This window comes from Helianthus annuus, chromosome 4 (assembly GCF_002127325.2).
Source record: "Helianthus annuus cultivar XRQ/B chromosome 4, HanXRQr2.0-SUNRISE, whole genome shotgun sequence".
Classification (NCBI taxonomy): Eukaryota; Viridiplantae; Streptophyta; class Magnoliopsida; order Asterales; family Asteraceae; genus Helianthus; species Helianthus annuus.
In genome coordinates, this window is record NC_035436.2 from 2768428 (window position 1) to 2787772 (window position 19345).

The 19345-nt window shown below is 36.0% G+C and overlaps 2 protein-coding genes across 3 annotated transcripts; both read right to left on the reverse strand.

The window, feature by feature from the left end:
• Window positions 1–299: 299 nt before the first annotated feature.
• LOC110893924 (cysteine protease Amb a 11.0101) lies at window positions 300–2427 on the reverse strand. 2 transcript variants are annotated; one of them, XM_022141078.2, is made up of 4 exons: window positions 1973–2427; window positions 1139–1377; window positions 644–784; window positions 300–566 (listed from the first exon to the last, which is right to left on the reverse strand). In XM_022141078.2, the coding sequence occupies exons 1-4, from the start codon at window positions 2415–2417 to the stop codon at window positions 504–506; spliced, it is 888 nt and encodes a 295-aa protein (XP_021996770.1). In that variant the 5' UTR covers window positions 2418–2427; the 3' UTR covers window positions 300–503. The 2 variants fall into 2 exon arrangements, with proteins under 2 accessions (XP_021996770.1, XP_021996769.1); XM_022141077.2 differs by having other exon boundaries at window positions 300–577.
• A 6437-nt stretch (window positions 2428–8864) lies between these two features.
• Window positions 8865–9942, reverse strand: LOC110935424 (disease resistance protein RUN1). The gene is made up of 2 exons (XM_022177806.1): window positions 9010–9942; window positions 8865–8924 (listed from the first exon to the last, which is right to left on the reverse strand). Exons 1-2 carry the CDS (start codon window positions 9940–9942, stop codon window positions 8865–8867), a joined length of 993 nt encoding a protein of 330 aa, XP_022033498.1.
• Window positions 9943–19345: the final 9403 nt, after the last annotated feature.

Sequence of the window (19345 nt, forward strand, 5' to 3'; positions counted from 1 at the left end):
AAAAATACTTAAAGGGTGGGACTGCTAGTGGTAATATTCAAAGGTGATAGTGCCATTGGCCAACCACCTCTTGGTGAGATTATTAAAATCCAATTTCCTCTTTTTTTAATTGGTGCTCGTTTGTTTTTGTTTACGCTTATTCAATTATATTCATGCGTGTTCGTTCGTTTATGCTTGTGAACCGTCTGTTATGTGTATTCTTTGATGTTATATAATCTCTCAAGAAAATAAATCTCATAATCGAAACATAAAGTAACAAAAAAAAATCTCATTAGACATATGTTTTATCTCTCGGATGGTTACATATAAAATGAAGAGTGAACATAATTAAAATTGTATTCTAGAGTTCAACATTTTTAGTTTCGGGAGATTTAAGAGGGAAATTACTATGCCCATACATGTTGCAAACCCCTTGGATACTCGTACCGCGCAGCATACGAACGTATCCCTTCTCGCCCCATCCTTCGCCCCACGAGTTCTTAACAATCCAGTACTTGGTTCCGTCAGGATCCTGATCGTATCCAACTATCAACATCGCGTGCATCAGCTCCATTCCACATGGTCCACTAAAAATTCCCTAAACACCATGAACTATTAAACAACATATCGATAACAAATGAACGATGCGTGTTTGAAATGTTACCTCTTTGTAGAACATGAAACCGTCACCGCCAGGATCCATTTGAAAAGTTACAGGCTGATGTGCCACTGCTTTCAATAGCGCTTCTTCATCGTGTTCTGGCAAATACTCGGTTCCATCAACAGTTACCGAGTGATGACCATACTAGTTTCAAAACACAGATTGTTAGAATCAAATACAAATAGCTTTTAACATGCGAATGATACAAAAAACTAAAGTACGTATGTTCAACTAGAAGAATTATTATTACGGTACAGTTTTAAAGTAGCGTTAATATTACTCTAGTTCATCTGTTGTAGACTAATAAGTATTACACTTCAACAAAATGAACTATGGCATTTATTATTATGCATTTACGCAGTGTAATAATACTTATAGTGGTTCGAACATAATTGCTATGATTATTTGTAAAATTCGTACGTTAAAAGTTGTTTGTACGTGATATAACAAGCATTGTAATCTAGTTATCTACAATATATTCATTAGTTTTGTTTGTACCTTAGATGTATCGCATATTTCCCTTTTACCTACATAAGGGTAAAATTCATCTGTAGCTATACCTCCATGCTCTTTGACGAAAGTAAATACGCCACAGACCTGCCCTCCATCGCAATGGAAGGTTCTGTCGCTCGAATCACAATCAAGAAGTTGTTGTTCTGATAATGATAAGAGTTGACCTGTTCTGATGGCGTTTATTCCTTCAATTGCACCCACCGCAGCAAATGCGAAACAACTTCCTGTAAACTCGACACCAAAGTTATTTGTAACTATGTGTGCTAAATATGGTTACAAAAATATAACATCATTGTTTTGAATATAGATAATTGTTAGTGTTATATATGGTTAAAAAATATATATATAACATTATCAATTTGAGTATAATTGTTTATGGTTACAAAAATATAACATTATTGAATATATAGATAATTGTTTGTGTTAAATATGGTTACAAAAATATTTGTTTTTGAACAGCAATTTTTTAATCTCTGTTTTGGGACTTGAATCCAATACTTTCCCTTTCTAAACACATGTGTTTAAAGGCTTTGTCTTTGTCAATGGACCATCACCCCATTGGTTGATTAGAAGAATATAACGTTAGTGTTTTGAATATATAGATAATTGTTTGTGTTAAATATGGTTACAGGATCATATCATTACAAGGGTAATCTAAAGTTACTATTTTATGTATTAGTTTCAATATAAATATGTAATTAACCAACCTTAGTTATAGAGACAAAGGGTGATGTTAAATTTACCCTCTTCTCTCACAAACTTGGGAGAGGGCCCACCCCAAAAGACTAACTTGTATGTAAATGAGACAAAACGTGTTACCGCACTGTCCTTGATTTTTCACAGGGGTGACAGCGTTATGTTCCCTCCAATCCATCCTCGGTGGAATAGCGTTTATATCGATGTCATTATAACTGGAACTCAAGTTGGTCTTACGAATCCCGTGAAGAGCAATGAAATGGCCACCCTTCGAGTCGGCATGGGTTTTCCTAAACTCATGGTGAGTCATGGTAGCAAACTCGTTTATTTGCAACTTGTATCCCAGGTTCATCTTGTTTTTCTTGTGAATATTTCGAACATTGTGCTTGAATACATTGAACCGTTGGGAGCTTCTATCGGTCACTTTGTGGTGTTCTCGCCACCTGTCGTACAACCCTTGGAATCCCTCCTCCGATTCGAGTTCTTGCTCATGGTAATTGAAGCTTTCCACAACTCCTAGTATCAAGACCAAAGAAAGTGAAAAAATGATAAAAATGTTGATCTTCATTTGGAGGAAAATGGTGTATGAAATGAGATTGTTATGATCCAAGTAGTACGCATTTAAAAGTGCTTATTCTTGCTTGTTTTTAGGATTTATATGTGGAGGTTTTTTTATGGTGTGAAGGGAATGTATGGATGGATGGTTAAGCTGATTTGATGTAAAAACTAACTAAATTTAAATAAAGGACACCTTGATACCTTTTGAGAAAGCAAATATTAAAAACTAATGCATTTATTTATAAAAATAAACAGTAAAAGTTGTGCATGCCACCAACTTTGCATAATGTATGTATACATAATTTGTTTACATATGCATTAATAAAAAAAGCAAGTAAAGTAACACCTATATAGGTTTAATACATTATGATTTTATAATTCCAATTATGTTAGTTATATAAAAGTTGTAACATTATCTTAACAACCTCAAAACAAAGTTAAATGATTAATTATATATTATTATTATTCATTTTCGTCTTAACTATATGTATATTATTCTTCATCTTCATCTTCATCTTAACTATATGCAAATGCAAATTCTCTTGACTTTTTTATTCAACTTTATTTTCTTGGAGGGTTTAGTTTGTATTCATGTAACAACTCAACTTTTTAGGTAATTTTTAGGAATATTTTGTTCTAATTTTTTTAAGAGAGAGTATGATGCCCTTACAAGGATTCAATAAGTTTACAAACTTTCGTTTAGGTTGGGTGGTGTGGGATAAAACCCTTAGGGTCATTGTCACGCCACATCCGCACCACATAAATGAGGGACTTTATCATTAACTTGTATGGTTTAAGATAACACTTTTGTACCTTTGTTCGTCAAACCAAGCGTCTCTAGATACGATAATAGTGTTAACCGATATGAGTATTGCCATGAACCTAATTAAGGTTTTGCTCTGTTGACCATAACGCAATAATATGCATCCAATACCTTTGTCGCCTAGTTTCCTTTTCTTAGATTCGCGATGTCGAAGTATTGTTCGAAAAACCCATACCCGAAGATAATGTAATGCTGGGGTCGTTCCATAATTCGTAAGAAATTTTGTCCGGTATGTAGTTTTCGTATGGAATTTTTTTTAGGTATATAAGTTTTCGACCCCCGGTTTTATATTTTTTTAGGTATATATGTTTTCGACCACACGGTCAAAAATCTCAAGCTTCGCCACTACATATTAAGAATGTGTTTAATCTTATATATTTGGTCCAAAAAGGGATGTGAGTCGGTCTATTTAAAACAAAAACATTTTGGAACTACAAATTTCTTACAGGTTACGTTTTTTTTTTTTTTTTTTTTTTTTTTTTTGCGGCATCTCACCTCGAAATTACTCCATAGGTTCCGTAATCTTTATTGTGTCAATCTTTTGGACTGGATAACGAGTGAAAATTAGAGATCATGTGCCTAAAAGCCTATGTATGTACTCATATAAACTTTTTAGGATTTTTAGATTAGATTATCAAGTTTCACTATTTGGGACGATAGTTCTAATGTCACTTGTTGTAGTTAGATAATTATAATATTGATAAATATGAAAATTCGAATGTTAATTTATTTTGTCATGTTTATAAATCCTTTAACACAAGTTTTACCCCAAGTATTAACATGAAAATACGTTAACAAATTTCACATATCTACATTATTTTCATACATAGACAATTCACATCCAAAAAGACAAATGGGTCACTTCTCCTTAAAACTAGATACGAGGCGTGATTTAAAAGTGCATAGGTCTAATTTATATGTTTTAATACATCTATGATGATTCACAAGTAAGCAAGAATATTCAAGTATTTTAAACATGCCTTAAAGTAAGACAACTTTATGATATTTCGTTAACAAAATGATTAAACTTGAAAACAGTTATGTTGTTTTATATGCACTCATACATAGTTATATAATTTTATTGTCTGCAAGAACCCCTCATATATTAATGATTACAAATATTGTTCTATATTCAATAGTTATTATGATCATTGCATAAGACAACATTAGAAGTAAACTTTGTCAGATGGATTAGGTCCCATGCATAATGGAAATCATTAAGCCAACCAAGCAAATTAAACTAGGGCTAGTTATGAGTCACATAGGAAGACAAAGATCCAATCCAAGACCTAGGTGCATGTGACCCGAACAAACCAACCCGAATAAGACTGCTTATGTATTTCCATCAAGGATAATAACTCGAATATGGACACACGTAAATCCATGTAACTATAATACGACATATGTAGCACGTCTATTTAAAGGATCAAACAAGTTGGCAAGTCATAATGAACAACATTGAAATAAAACCTGCCGTAAATGTACATGTTGGATTTTAATAATTATAAACCTTTTAGTTTTTAATTATAATTTTTAACAAGTTAATATATCTAGTGTTGGCTCACACGAATACGACTCATTTTTGTTCAATAACTCAATCCACTCACGCCATGGTATGTGTTAAATTTGATGTCACACTCCTATCAAATTACTTTATATCATACTCCTACCAAATTACTTGTAGGTATAATAGATAGCTATAAGTAATTGTTTTTTGTAGGGGTGTTCAACGCGCAGGTCAGGGATCCCGATTTAGTTATTATTTTCTATATATGTTTTACACATGCTAGCGGTCATGTAAAAAACATTTGCATTTCATCTAATCTATATCTATATCTATATCTATATACTTAATAAAGTAAACCATTGGGGGACACATGTCACCCCATGGTTTCACCTCAGATGAATTTCCCGCCTAAATGAAAGCAACTAAATGTATCACCGGAATTCTAATGGATAGTCCACAAATCTCATTTCCAACTTTCCAAATATACCTTATTTTACAACATATGCTTCAAAAGAAAACCCTAATTCCCTGTCGAACACGGCGATTAAGATCCCTCCAACACTTTCGATCAACAAACATCAGATTGAAAGACATTAAATCGTCGGTAATGTCTAGTATGTGCTTCAATTATTCTTCTTTGTTGTTACATTCGCCTAATTTCGTTAACGTTCTGATTTTTTTCGATTGTTCTTATTTTGTTAGCAGTTCAATGATTGTTAGTTGATGATTGATTAATGTATTCGATTTAGTATTCTCTGATTTACTTTTGTTTTGGTACTGATTTTGGATATATATATATAGGGAAGGATTTAAATGAGAACGCTAAATATTGTGAGAACCGTGAGAACAAATACTAAACCCTAAACCCTAAACCCTAAAGCTAAACCCTAATTCTAAACCCTAAAGCTAAACCCTAATGCTAAAACCTAAAGCTAAAGGTAAAGCTAAACACTTAATGCTAAACCCTATGCAAACCCTAAAGCTAAAGTTAAACCCAAAAGTTAAAACTAAACCTTAATGCTAAACCCAAAAGCTAAACCCTAAATACTATTGCTAAACCCTAATGCTAAACCCTAAAGCTAAACCCTAAACCCTAAGGCTAAACCCTAGTCTAAACCCTAAATACTAATGCTAAACCCTAAATAACACATATTATACATATATGTATATTTGACAATATACACACATATATAGTTAAAAGATTAACAATATACACATGTGTATAAATCTCAAAAAATAAAAACTAAAAACAAAATTTAAAAAAAATTAAAAATTAGAACCTTAAAGAAAAACCTATGATTTTCCCAAAAAAAAAAAAAAAAAAAAAATTCATTTTGTACATTTTTTTGCATTTTTTTGCTTAGGGAAAATGTGTGGTCCAGAATGCTTCTCAAGTTTCTCAATTAGCCTAATACTTCTCACATATGATCCTTATCTTACATATATATGTATATGTATATATATGTATATATATACGGTTTCATCCGATTTTGGTTAATAATCCATGAAGCAACCGGAGATCTTCTTGATGACGTAGCTGCTTCTGAAATGCATTATGAGGAATTTTGATTAAATCTTTATTTCCCGTCTTGTAGCTTGCATTATGTTATGTTTTTCTATACTTTTATTTTCTCCAAATCAGTTAGTCTGTTTTGTATGATTTGTTCTCGAAGATGTTAACAGGAAGACGTTGAGAAAACATGTATTTTAGGTATTGAAACATGGTTTAATGATATTATTGTTGAGACGTTAAGATCTATTATACACATGCTTCGTGTGGCTGATGGATCGAATAATAGCTTTAGTCATTAAAAAATCTGTTACAATCAGAATTTTGACCTTAGTATGTTTTGATCTATTATATCTTAAAGTAAACCTTAGTGAGGCCATTCGATCTTCTAGCTCTACTTAATGTATTTAGAACCGGGGTTGCGTTTTGCAGGATGATGTGCAACTCAAAGATGTTGGAATTCAGCTCGATCCCTTCAATCTTGAACAAGAAAGGAATGAAGGTTATTTTGACCAGACATGAATGAAGGTTATTTTTACCCTCATTCTTCAAGTATCTTTGTAGGATGCATGGCTTGATAGGATCGATTCTAATCCAAATCTTGCACAAAGACAATCTATGGCCACATACATTAAAGTTGAAGTTGCTGACCTTACAAGTCATTCTATAGGGAAAATTAAGAGACGGATTGCTGATGTGTTTGAACCAGGGGAAACGCTAAGTTTCTTGTGATGACACAATCACGTTAAATTCATATTATCATTGTGCCAGTAATCTCATCTCAAGGATAATTCTCTTTTTAGGTTCTGCAAGCTTTAAGAACGCTGAAAGGAGTTCTGGTAGTAGAAAGGAAAAGATGTCAGTTGTAACAAAAGTTGTGTTTGATCAACCAACTGAAGATGCCATGAAACTGATGGAGGATTCTGATTACAGTTGAGATGGTTTTCTTTCAAGATTTATTTTACAAACTTATTATATGAATTTGTTAACATTCTGATTAATGCTAATTTCTTGCTGCAAATATATACGATGAAAAACAGGAGGTCTTCCAAAGGGAAGTGTAAGTGCAGTTCCTGCAGGGTAACTATCGCTTATCAGTTCTGGTCAACCAAAGCAGAAGTCCAAGTTAAAGTCAACAATAATGAAGAATTCAAGACCACATGAAGACCATGCACTGATCAAGGGGGAGTTTGTTAATGCACTTTGGGTGAAAAGTGCATGCCTTCCAATTGTTAGGGTCTTTATTGTACATGTCTTGAAACTTAGTCCAAGGTTTATCCTTGGACATTTTGTCCAAGTTTTAGGCTAGACTTTTGTCTGAGTTTTTGTTTAGGACAAAAGTCAGGGTTTTGTGTAGATTGGTTTGTCTGAGTTTTAGTCCCTAGTCTATATATATGTGTTGTATTGGATTAGGGCAAACGACACACAATACAGACACAACAACAACAACAACCCTTGAGTGCTTGGTGCACCTCACACAAGATCCCATCCATTCTCCATCACTGTGTGTATTCTAGAGAGAGAGGGAGACTATGTGTTAGTGAGAGAAAGCTAGGTTTAGATCTTTGTGATCTAAACCAACTTGTAGATGATGTATACTCCTTTGGTTTGTGTAATCTGTGATGACTGATTCATCAATAAAGAGATTCATCTTCTACATATTTCTATCTTGTTCATATTTTGTTCTTCATGTCTTGAATCAAGTGCAATGTTTGATGTTCGTCATCGATCCGGTTAGACCATTCCGGATCGATGACGAACATCAAACATTGCACTTGATTCAAGACATGAAGAACAAAATATGAACAAGATATAAATATGTAGAAGATGAATCTCTTTATTGATGAATCAGATGTTTCATGTCTTGTAAAAGCACCGGATCGATGACGAACATCAAACATTGCACTTGATTCAAGACATGAAGAACAAAATATGAACAAGATAGAAATATGTAGAAGATGAATCTCTTTATTGATGAATCAGTCATCACAGATTACACAAACCAAAGGAGTATACATCATCTACAAGCTGGTTTAGATCACAAAGATCTAAACCTAGCTTTCTCTCACTAACACATAGTCTCCCTCTCTCTCTAGAATACACACAGTGATGGAGAATGGATGGGATCTTGTGTGAGGTGCACCAAGCACTCAAGGGTTGTTGTTGTTGTTGTGTCTGTATTGTGTGTCGTTTGCCCTAATCCAATACAACACATATATATAGACTAGGGACTAAAACTCAGACAAACCAATCTACACAAAAACCCTGACTTTTGTCCTAAACAAAAACTCAGACAAAAGTCTAGCCTAAAACTTGGACAAAATGTCCAAGGATAAACCTTGGACTAAGTTTCAAGACATGTACAATAAAGACCCTAACAATTGGAAGGCATGCAATTTTCACCCAAAGTGCATTAACAAACTCCCCTTGATCAGTGCATGGTCTTCATGTGGTCTTGAATTCTCCATTATCGTTGACTTTAACTTGGACTTCTGCTTTGGTTGACCAGAACTGATAAGCGACAGTTACCCTACAGGAACTACACTTACAGTCTCCCCCTTAACTGTTGCTATCAGTTCTATCTGACATTGATATCTTCAGTCACCGGATACTGCACTTACACAAGATCATGACTGTGTTGCCAATGGTATTTTATGACTTCAATCTTGTCATTTTCCTACAACAAAGAAGGAAATAAAGTATGGATTGTGTATAATTCAGTTTACATATAATATAATGTATTTGAGAAGCTTAACATTTACCATTGTTGCGTCCCCCAAACACATGTTATTGATATCTTCACTTTTCCAAATTCTGCTACGTTTGTTCGGATTGTTAGGATGTTTCACTCTAACAATGTAATGTCCCATTTCTTGAACTAGATCATGCATATCAAGCCTACCATCCACAATACTTACGAGAGCTTTTTGTCTCAACACCTCTATCCCTATTTCGGGGTGAAAATCACAAGCTTCAAGTATTTCCATTGCCTCATCTTTCTCCCACTTTTTGAAGAAACATGCAATATCTAAAAATATTTCTTTTTCCATATCTTTAAGTCCATCATAGCTAATTTTTAGCATTTCCACAATCTTAGTATCTGGAATATCTTTTAGTCTATCCAAGGAACTCATCCACCCCTTCTTCTTTTTGTCATATAAAAAAGAACCTAAAACCTTAAGTGCCAATGGGAGCCCAGCAGCATAAGAAATCACACGTAACGAAAGTGTCTCATAATCTTCCACCGGGTCTTTTTTGTTATATGCATGTTTATTAAAGAGCTGCATTGCCTCGTCATCTGATAATAATCTGACATGGGAGACCTCATCTACCTTGTGGGTTCTCAGCAAATGTGCATCTCTAGTTGTGATTAGTACTCGGCTCCCACTACCAAACCAACTATGTGATCCGGCTAACGCTTCCAGTTGGCTAAGGTCATTGACATCATCAAGAAGTAGCAACACTTTTCTACGACATAACATACTTTTTATCATGTGTTTTCCTTGCACGATACTGTTTACTTTCACATCTGTTTTGGAAAAAGCTGACAAAATATTTTCTTGCAATTTTTTTAAACCATGTTTGCTTGTTTCCTCCTGAACATTCTCAATAATGTGATGAACTTCAAAATAGCAAGAGACTCCCATATAAAGCGAAGATGCAAGAGTAGTCTTACCACCTCCACCAACCCCCATATCCCAACCATGGACACACCATCTAACCCAATTTCTAATTTTGATTTCAAATATTGTACGCGGGTCGTCATCCCAACAAGATCTTCATTAGCTTCTGAATTTAAGGGGGACAATCTGTGAACAATAGTTTCAACAATTTCTTTGATGATTCTCGACTCATGCCTGCAAATTAGATATATATGGATGTTAAGTCACATAGAGGTAACTTAACCCATAAATGTGAAAGGATACTCCTAAACCATCTTAACGTAAAAGAAAAAATCAAATTAAGAAAATTCTATTTCGTAACCTTTTTTATTATTGAAACGTACACTCATTATCGAGGATCAAACAATTATAACCGGTTCAAATATTCATAACTTCACAAGCCTAGCTCAAGCAGAGTGTTGCCTCATTTAGGTCCGTCTAGCAAATAAGGCAAGACCGAAACGATATAACCTATAAAACTAGCAAAAGGAGTGAAGTTCTAATGATACTAATGCTTCACATTGAAGTCTAAGGTAGGGCTGTCTAAACTGCTCGACGAAGATCGCTCGACGATCGCTCGAAAAATGCTCGAAAAATGCTCGTTCGATTCCCGCTCAGTTTGTAAATGAGCCGCTCGGATCGGTTCGATTCAAATTCAATCCAAGCATGAGCAAATCTCCGCTCGCTCGTCGACCGCTCGGTTTCGCTCGAATTATTTTTATTAATAATTAATATATCATTATATTATAGATTTTATAGATTAAAAACCAAAAAAAATATAATAGCCCAAATAAAATTAAAAGCCCAAAATATATTCAGCCCAACTTAATATTTAATATGAAAATATAACCTTAAATCCTATTCCTAAAACAATATTCAGTCATATCATAATTCATATTGTTAAGAACATTTTTAGAATTATGATTTGAGTTATGTATTGCTTTTGTTAGTAAAGTGTTGGACATATTTTAATTAAGTTAGAATTTGTTTTTGTTGAACGAAGCCTTATAATTCAATTTAGGGTGTTAGAGGAGTTTAAGAGGGGACTTGACGTGGCACACGAGGATTGGTTTGGCGTAAGAGAGGGGACTCACCTCTTAGGTGAGCACCCCTTACACCCTTATATTTTTATGTTAAGCCACCCGCGAAACTCGCGAGATCTTAAACTAGTTATAAATAATGTTGCACTATTAATTTACAATTATAAATAATAAATAGGACGAAAAAGAAAATCAAAGCCTTCTGGTGAAATCAATATACTTCATGCTACAGCAATAACAGATTTGTTGGTAAAAGTACAAAACACGAGGAAGTAAAATGTGGATAATGATACACTTTGTTTATATTACATCTTTCAAAGTATGGGGGATAGAAAAGTACATACTTAGAGCCGACCTTGATTCATGTTGAATATTTAAGGTAGGTGTATAACCAGAAGAATAAATTGTTGGTGTTTCATTTATACCACTTCTACTTTTCTTGTCAACGAGCCTAACTCCAAAACCTTCACACTCCTCCTCTTCTTCAGTGTCAAATGAAAGAGCTTTGTATGTTTGATCCCACCATACACTTTGTCTCAATGAACCAAATGAAACATACACCATCCATGTACATTTATCAACACTGTTACCATCACTCTCCTCCCAAAACACATCACTTTGAGAATCCGTATCATTCGTCTCGTCACTCATAGTTATCCTTACAGTTAGACCAATGTAAGAATTGGGCAAAATGGCACACATTAAGAAACCAGAATAGTCATTGCACTAGTTCTCTAGTAGTTGCAGGGTACATTTACTCCCTCTAAGTAGAGGGGTGTTCCCCATTGCAATCTGTTGGTCCCGTTTTTCCGGTGGATCGATAACGTAAACCTATCCTTGTTTATCACAAACACCGTAACGGGTGCGGAATCCCCGTGACGGTGCAAACCAAACAAAATGTACAACACACGCGTAACCAAAAGATTCAATATCTATTGATTAGGGATGAGTACAACCAGAAACATATACAAAAAATGTTTAAAGACTCTCTCTCTCAAAGTCTCGGCTCTCGTCACTCGTCCAAGTTTCACACAGAAACTATGAGAGCTATTTATACTAAACAGACACAGACAATGACGAAACAGAAAATGACTCGGCGAAACACCTTTGGACCAAAACTTGGGTCTGAAGAAGCCCAACAGGCGACGAAACACAAAAGTGTTTCGTCGACAATGCACAAACAAAAGGAATATTTGCATGCATTTTCTACAACTATGACATCATCATGACATCACAGTGATGATGTCATGGTGATGTGCCATGGGACTTTGGTTTGCGGCGCTCCGTGCTTCGCGTGTCGAACTCTGGGGCGCACGATGGAGGAATGTCATGGCGTCGGGCTTGAGCCGGACCTAACCGTGTCGAAACCAAGTTGAACCGAACCGAGTCGAACCGAGCCGAGTCGCGTCCACACAAAGTGTATCAACAAACTCCCCCTTGGACGCTACTTGTGATGGTTCGTCGTCTTCTGTGATGGTTCGTCTTCTGTGTCTTTCATGTCGGAGGATCTTCAAAGTCTTCACGCGTTGTAAGAAGAAAGTGTATCAACAAACTCCATTTTCATTTAGGAAGTGTGTTAACCAACTCCCCCTTAGATTGAACTCTCCATTGAGTCATGCTCGTGAATCTTTTGACTTGTCAAATCTTCAGATCCTTGTGGTGTTGATGAGGGGTCATCGGCAACTCTATCATCATTATCTTTTGAGTGCCTCCACGTCGTGTCTTCATTCCAAAGCTTGTCATCGAACATGTTCTCCTTGCCTTTAGCATCTGCACATGCAAGAAATCTAAACGCATAATGAGAACAACTGCTTGGAATATAGTTTCCATAAACAAACGACACATGTGTGACCATATCTCAATCAAACACCAACCGACAACAGTTTGAAAGTTTAGAAAATGATCAATTTTAGTCCTTTAACTTTCAAAACTTGTTAACTTCGACTGTTTATGAAGATGCAATTGTTTTCCAGCTTACGATCAGGATTTTGGGTAGGATAGACTCGAGTTCCAACATCGGTCAATCAAAAATAAACTAGAAGTAAAATCTTTTTGGCTTTTATAAAGTTTAAATTAAAACACACCTAAAATCTTTTTGGTATTTTTTATTTTTCAAATGTAAAGACGGAAAACAATAAATAACTATATACAAAGATTCTTTTTGCGAGTTTCGAGGGTAAGAGAATCATATCAGTGTATGTGGTCATGCCAAAACGCTCTTTTTGTTCAATTAGTTAACATTTAGATAAGCATCCTATAACAATTATCGGTATTGTTGTCCACATAAGCTCAACTTATCAGATGTAATCATGGTTAGGGGATACGTTAAGGTATGATTTATACTTACCGACCGGTGTTCATCCACACACGACACATTCCCGTATCAAGGTATGCACGAGAGTTCATCTTACCGGTGAGTGTACCGTTTATCATCTGTTTGACCGTATATGATGTGAGAAACTCACTTATTTTGATTGAAAACAAGCCCTGTGTGATATAATCACTTATTGATGAGGAACTTGATTTTCGATGCATGAGGGCACAGGAGCAAGTCCGTGAACAGGTCAGTACTTTCATACAGCAAAGAGACGAACTTGACTCCCGGATAAATGTGATATATTATCACTTATTTTGTTTGGACATGTGATTGTTGATCACTTTTTGAGGTCGAATGCAATATGTACACGTATGTATAGTATCATGGAAGATCTAGACTTGCGTCCCCGTTTTTTTTTGGTAAAAGATAGAACTATGATACCTAGATGATAAGCAGCATAAAGACCGAATATCTCAGAACCTCGGCAATCTCTCAAACGAAATTTCGGTACTAAGACCATATGCCAATTTGTGGTTCCCACCTGGTCTTCAGTCGATTTAAGATTTATACCACCCTGCACACTTAAAATGATTGTGAGCCTACCGATACATCTTATATAGGGCTGCTTATCATTTTTCATTTTAGGTTGAAAAGAGATTTGGACAGACCACTGATGTACTATCATTTTCTCTTTTTCTCGCCAGGAAACTCATTTTTGTTTTTCTATTGTTTTTGTGTTTTTGAAATTTTCCGATGTTTTTGGATTTTTCAAATTTGGATTTACTCCCCCTAAAATCAATAAACTAAGATAAATTTAAAAGACACAAATATATTTACAAAAACGATTTCCCGATGTCGGTTAACTCATGTTTTACCTCAATGTCGTTTACCAAAATTAATTTTAATCAGAAATGATTTTATCGAATTTTGGGAAAATGAGTTGGCACGTCGGTAAGCGGTGCGAACCATGACAACATTGACGAGTTTCATAATGAAACAATCACGTGTGAGGTGATATTTGAGATCAACATGCCTGGCCAAAGAGTGTTGTACGAGATTATAATAATTCATGAAGCAGCTTAAATATCGACAAGAATAGGAGAGATTAGAAATTCAAAACAGTATCCTACAACTGCTTCGTGCATTGCAAGGAATCTGAGTGCTCTCCCAAACTGGATATCCACCCGGTGTGGATTTCAAAGTCGATTTTGTAGCTACTGAAAAATCTCTTCACAACAACACGATCAAAAACCTTTGGTTCCGGCTGGTCTTCCACATTGCACCAGCGAAGGTCTTTGTCTTTCTCTTGAGAAGTAGTGTGCGGTTGTTTAATCCACGCCAAGGCATCCGCACACCCGGTTGGTTTGTTCAACAAACACATTTTCTTCAATCACACCGCGAAGAAATGTACACCGCACGTTCATCTTGTTAATTGTGAATTTCAGACGTGCTGCAGGTGCGTACATTTTGATTGAATCTATCCCGGGGACCCGATCAAAGCCTTTAACAATCACACTTTTGGAATGATTTTTCATTTTGTCGAAGCTTTCAATATCTTTCATCAGACAACTCTGTTTCCCCTTTCTTTTTCTCTCCATCAAAGGCAACAATTTCTTCTGTCGCCTATCTTGTGCAAGGACGTTCCACTATCAACAATCCTATGACTATCGATAGTTCCTCCCGGAACTTCCTGCACACTCTCTCAGAGATTAGTTGGAGAGGGGGACCCAAGCCTTCATAGACTTGGGTTGCCCCTGAGAATCAAGAAATGTAATTTCAATTTCTTGAAGGTTTTCAAACACAGCACCTCCCCCTGAACTTTCACCCGATTTAGGTTTCCAAGTTTGTTTTTGTTTACCAGATTATGTATTATGTACAGTTTCTGGTTTTAATGGTTGTGACAAACTAGGTTTCCTTTTAACGGTTTTGACTTCAGATTTTAAAGCCTTTTCAACAGCCTTGGCGTTTTGACGTCATTGTTTTGTTTCTTGTTCTTTAACAGTTCGTTTATCATGTTTTGGTGAAACAGGACGACGTTGTGGGTGAACCTTTTCAGGTGGTGCTCTTTCAACAAAATTTGGTTTGGGCGAGTTTGTGCAGTCTTTAATGATGTGCCCAAACTTCCCACATTTGAAACACGTTCTCCTTTCAACAAACTTAGGAGAATTTGATCGACGAGCTGACGTAGAAGTTGTAGACACAGAGGTACTAGCTTCACACCCGTTTGTGTGTTGGGTGTAATTATTATCACTATTGCGTTTCAAGATGTTGACCTTTTGAACAAAATCGGTATTTGACTTATTTTCAAAAGTCTCCACTTTATCAGTACCTTTGGAGGCCACAAACTTAACGTCTTTTATTTTCTTCTTGTAACGAGCTCCTTTTGAATCAACCTTAGCCTTTGGCTTTGGAGCTCGTTGTTGTTGTTTACCCTTAAAAGCAATTGGTTGTTGCTTTGTCGGTGATTTCTGTTTTCCAAATTGTTTTCTGATTTTAGCCTTTGGAATTGGATCACATTGAGTTACAGTAACTCCCGGGATCGTCTTTCCCAAAAACTTGCTTGTGTTATCTTCAAAAACTTTATCAATCAAAGATGGATTGACATTTGGAAAATCTTTTTCTGAATAAATTTTAACATCTCCGACCAAAGTGTACAACAAGTTATTGCTTTTAACAGCAGACACACTTTCCTTGTCATTCTTGACAGCTTTGACAGGATCTATCACTTGCTTGGCAACTGGTTGCACGGCAGGAGTAGGAGGATCACAAAGAATATGATTCTCTATTAGAATTTCTACTCCTTTCGTCTCATCAAGTGATTCATCTTGGTCACTTACATCTGATTCATCATCTGAAGAATCATAGTCCTCAATGGTTGGAGGACTTTGATTTGAAGCACATGATGACTTTTCTTTGTTATCAGATGAGCCCTCCGATGAATTGTCCGTTTTGAAACCTAAACCAGTTGTAATATCCTCATAATCAAGAGGTACAGATGGTTCAAAACGAGGCATATCCTCTTTATCGGGCATTTTGGTATAGTTGTGTCTCAAAGGAGGCGGACACGACTTATACCCAACGCCTTTCACATTACCTTTCAGTTTTTGAATGTCTATAATGTGATCGAGCACAAATCGGGAGTCAGAATAACTCTCCAACTTTTGCTTGATAGCATCATGCTCGCATTTGGCAATGGCTAACTCCTTTTTGGTTTCCTCAACAATGTTAATATAATCGTTAATACTAACTTGTTTATGATAAACAACTTTGTTCAATTCGGAAACACTTTTCTTTAGGGTTTCAATTGCAGATTTAAAATCCTTTTCGTTTCGAGTTAACGCCACGTTTGCCTCTTTGCACTTAGACAATTCAATAACCAAACTTTGATTGTGACTATGAACCGTTTCAGATTCACGTTTCAATTCAGCACATTCATGTTTCATCTTAGCACAATCACTACATATGCTAGGAGTTTCAGATTTTACCTGACTTGTAGAAGCTGTGACATTAGCCCTGAAGGCAGTCTGAGAAGAGAAAGATCCATCTTTAGTGAGAATCTTCTCCATTTCTTCAGATGTAGCAACAGCTTTCTTGATCAAGTCAGATTTCTTGTTAGCATCATTCGGCAAATTATCAGCTTTAGAATCAGTTCTTTTAGTCAAATTCGATTTTTCATCCGAACTGCCACTGTATCCTGACGTGATGTCGTGGTCACAATCAAATTTAATCCCAATAACAACTATATAGATAGTGGCAAGTGGGAATCGAACACAGGGAGTTTGTGGAAAATGTGCTATTTCAATTGTTTCTCTAAATTAACTAAGTTAACTAATTGTAATAAAAATAAATTTAAGAGTTGGTTTGATTGGATTGTTTCTTTAAACTAAGAATGCTAATTAATTTGCGAAATGAGAGTTGGGTTTATAAACAATTTGGAGACGAATGACCATCCTAGGGTTCCAGTTTGCTTCAACAATTGTAAAATCATCCACTAGAAAGAACTACATAGACATAGTTCGTGTGTAATTACTTATTGTGATAAAAGGGAACGAAGTACTCAGATTCCTAGAACGTGAGGTTGTTACCCGATGACCAATCAACCCTTACCCAATCCTAATTCTACCCATGATATCTCAATTGCCAACGGCACCAAGAACGTATGGTTTCAAACTAGAACATCATAAGAATTAACAACTTACAAATAAGCAATCACACACCATGATAAACAAGACATAGATAAAGTTCACCATTCTAAGAATATGGAATCAAAACTCAATTGTTTCATACAAACCTTCACCCTAAGATGACCATAAAGAACTTAGCCACTCATGGCTTGAACAAACATTGTAGCAAAATGGAAGGAAATTATTGTTCACAAGATTCACCAACAAGAACTAGATAGAGATTAAGTGAAAGATAGTTCAAAAGATGTGTTTTCATGACTCCAAGTCCCTAGAAATAGTCCCCAATCTCGTTCCTAGCAGCTTGTAACCGAAAAACCCATGATAAGGGTCATAAAACTCGATCAAAATGGCAATAAATGCCATAAGTTACAAATGCACTCCAGTCGGTGCCGTAAGCTACGCCACCGGGCCGTAGCTTACGGCAGTCAGTGTATGTTTGCATCGCCTTGAGGCGCCGTAGCCTACGGCTGGCGCTGTAGGTTATGGCACTTAATGTTCTTTACGGTACTTCCTTCCTGTTTTATGGAAGCTTCTTTTGGCATGAGATGGGGGCCGTAAGCTACGGCCTGGTGGCGTAGCTTACGGCGCTGAGCTTGCTTTCTTTTCCATTACTTCGCCAACTCTTCATTCTTTCGCTCTTTGACTCCAACAACTTCTAGCATTCCTTCATACCTCCTAAAATCTACATCTTGGTAGCTTTAACACCTGCACATCAAATCATCTAGTGGTTACCAAGTTCAAGCGATTAACCGAATAAAGCATGGAATGTACATATATTTAGACCTTTTAAGGGTTGTCCTATGGACCACCCGTCACATCCCCACACTTACCTGTTGCTTGTCCCAAGCAACCCATTCGAAAACCATTCTCAACCACAAACAACTAATCACACAAACCCAAGCTAAAATGTGCCGACCTTTTACTAACTTTCAATCGTACCACAAGACACACCCCTCACAAGAACCTCTCGATTACAAGAATTACTAGCATGTAATGCAAAACCACTCAATGCGTGTGTGTGTGTGCGACAATAAGCTTGTATAAGAATCAAGTTTCCTCCTAACAAATATCTAGCATGCTTATGAATCAAAGGGACTTACGGGTTGTAACGGGGCTAGGTGCAAAGGTAGGAAAATGGGAGAATATATATGCGAGAGCTAATTGATTTGACCCGGTTTTTATTTCTACTACAAAACAAAGCAAACATCAATTATATACATAACTTCTTCAACATTGTCAACTACTATTGCAACTAAATACTTTTTTTTCATATTTTTCTCTTTCTCTCTTTTTTTTGTTTTCTTTTTCCTTTTTTTTAACATAAACTCAACAATATATACAAGAACATCAACACTACCAACTAAATTCCTAAACCGGGTTGTCTCAATAGGTATAGTTTTGTAAGAAGTAGGTTTGGGTCGCAACCGAATGGTTTAAGGCTCAAACATGGCTTTCTAAAGACCAAACCCCCACCCCTCGCAATACCAAGCTCATATTTGTAAGGAATGAGGTCCAACCCACCAATCCCGCACTCTCACACTCATGGTTGTAGAAATCGCTAGTCGCTAGTCGGTCGGTGAGGTGGGGACTAGCGATTAATCGGGATTAACCGGGGATTAATCGGATATAATCGGAATTAATTGTAATTAATCGAAAATTAATCAAGATTAATCGGTGATTAATCGAGGATTAATCGGTGCCTAGTCGGGATTTTTACAACCATGCTCACACTTCTAGACAAGGCTTCCTAAAAGTCCCCTATCATTTTCAAAAGCATACTAACTCTAGGATTTAACAAGAATTCACACACAAGTTCTATTAACACACAACACACACCGCCACTCAAACAAAGAAATAACTCTCATATGTGGCTCAATTCCTCACCAAGAAAAAAC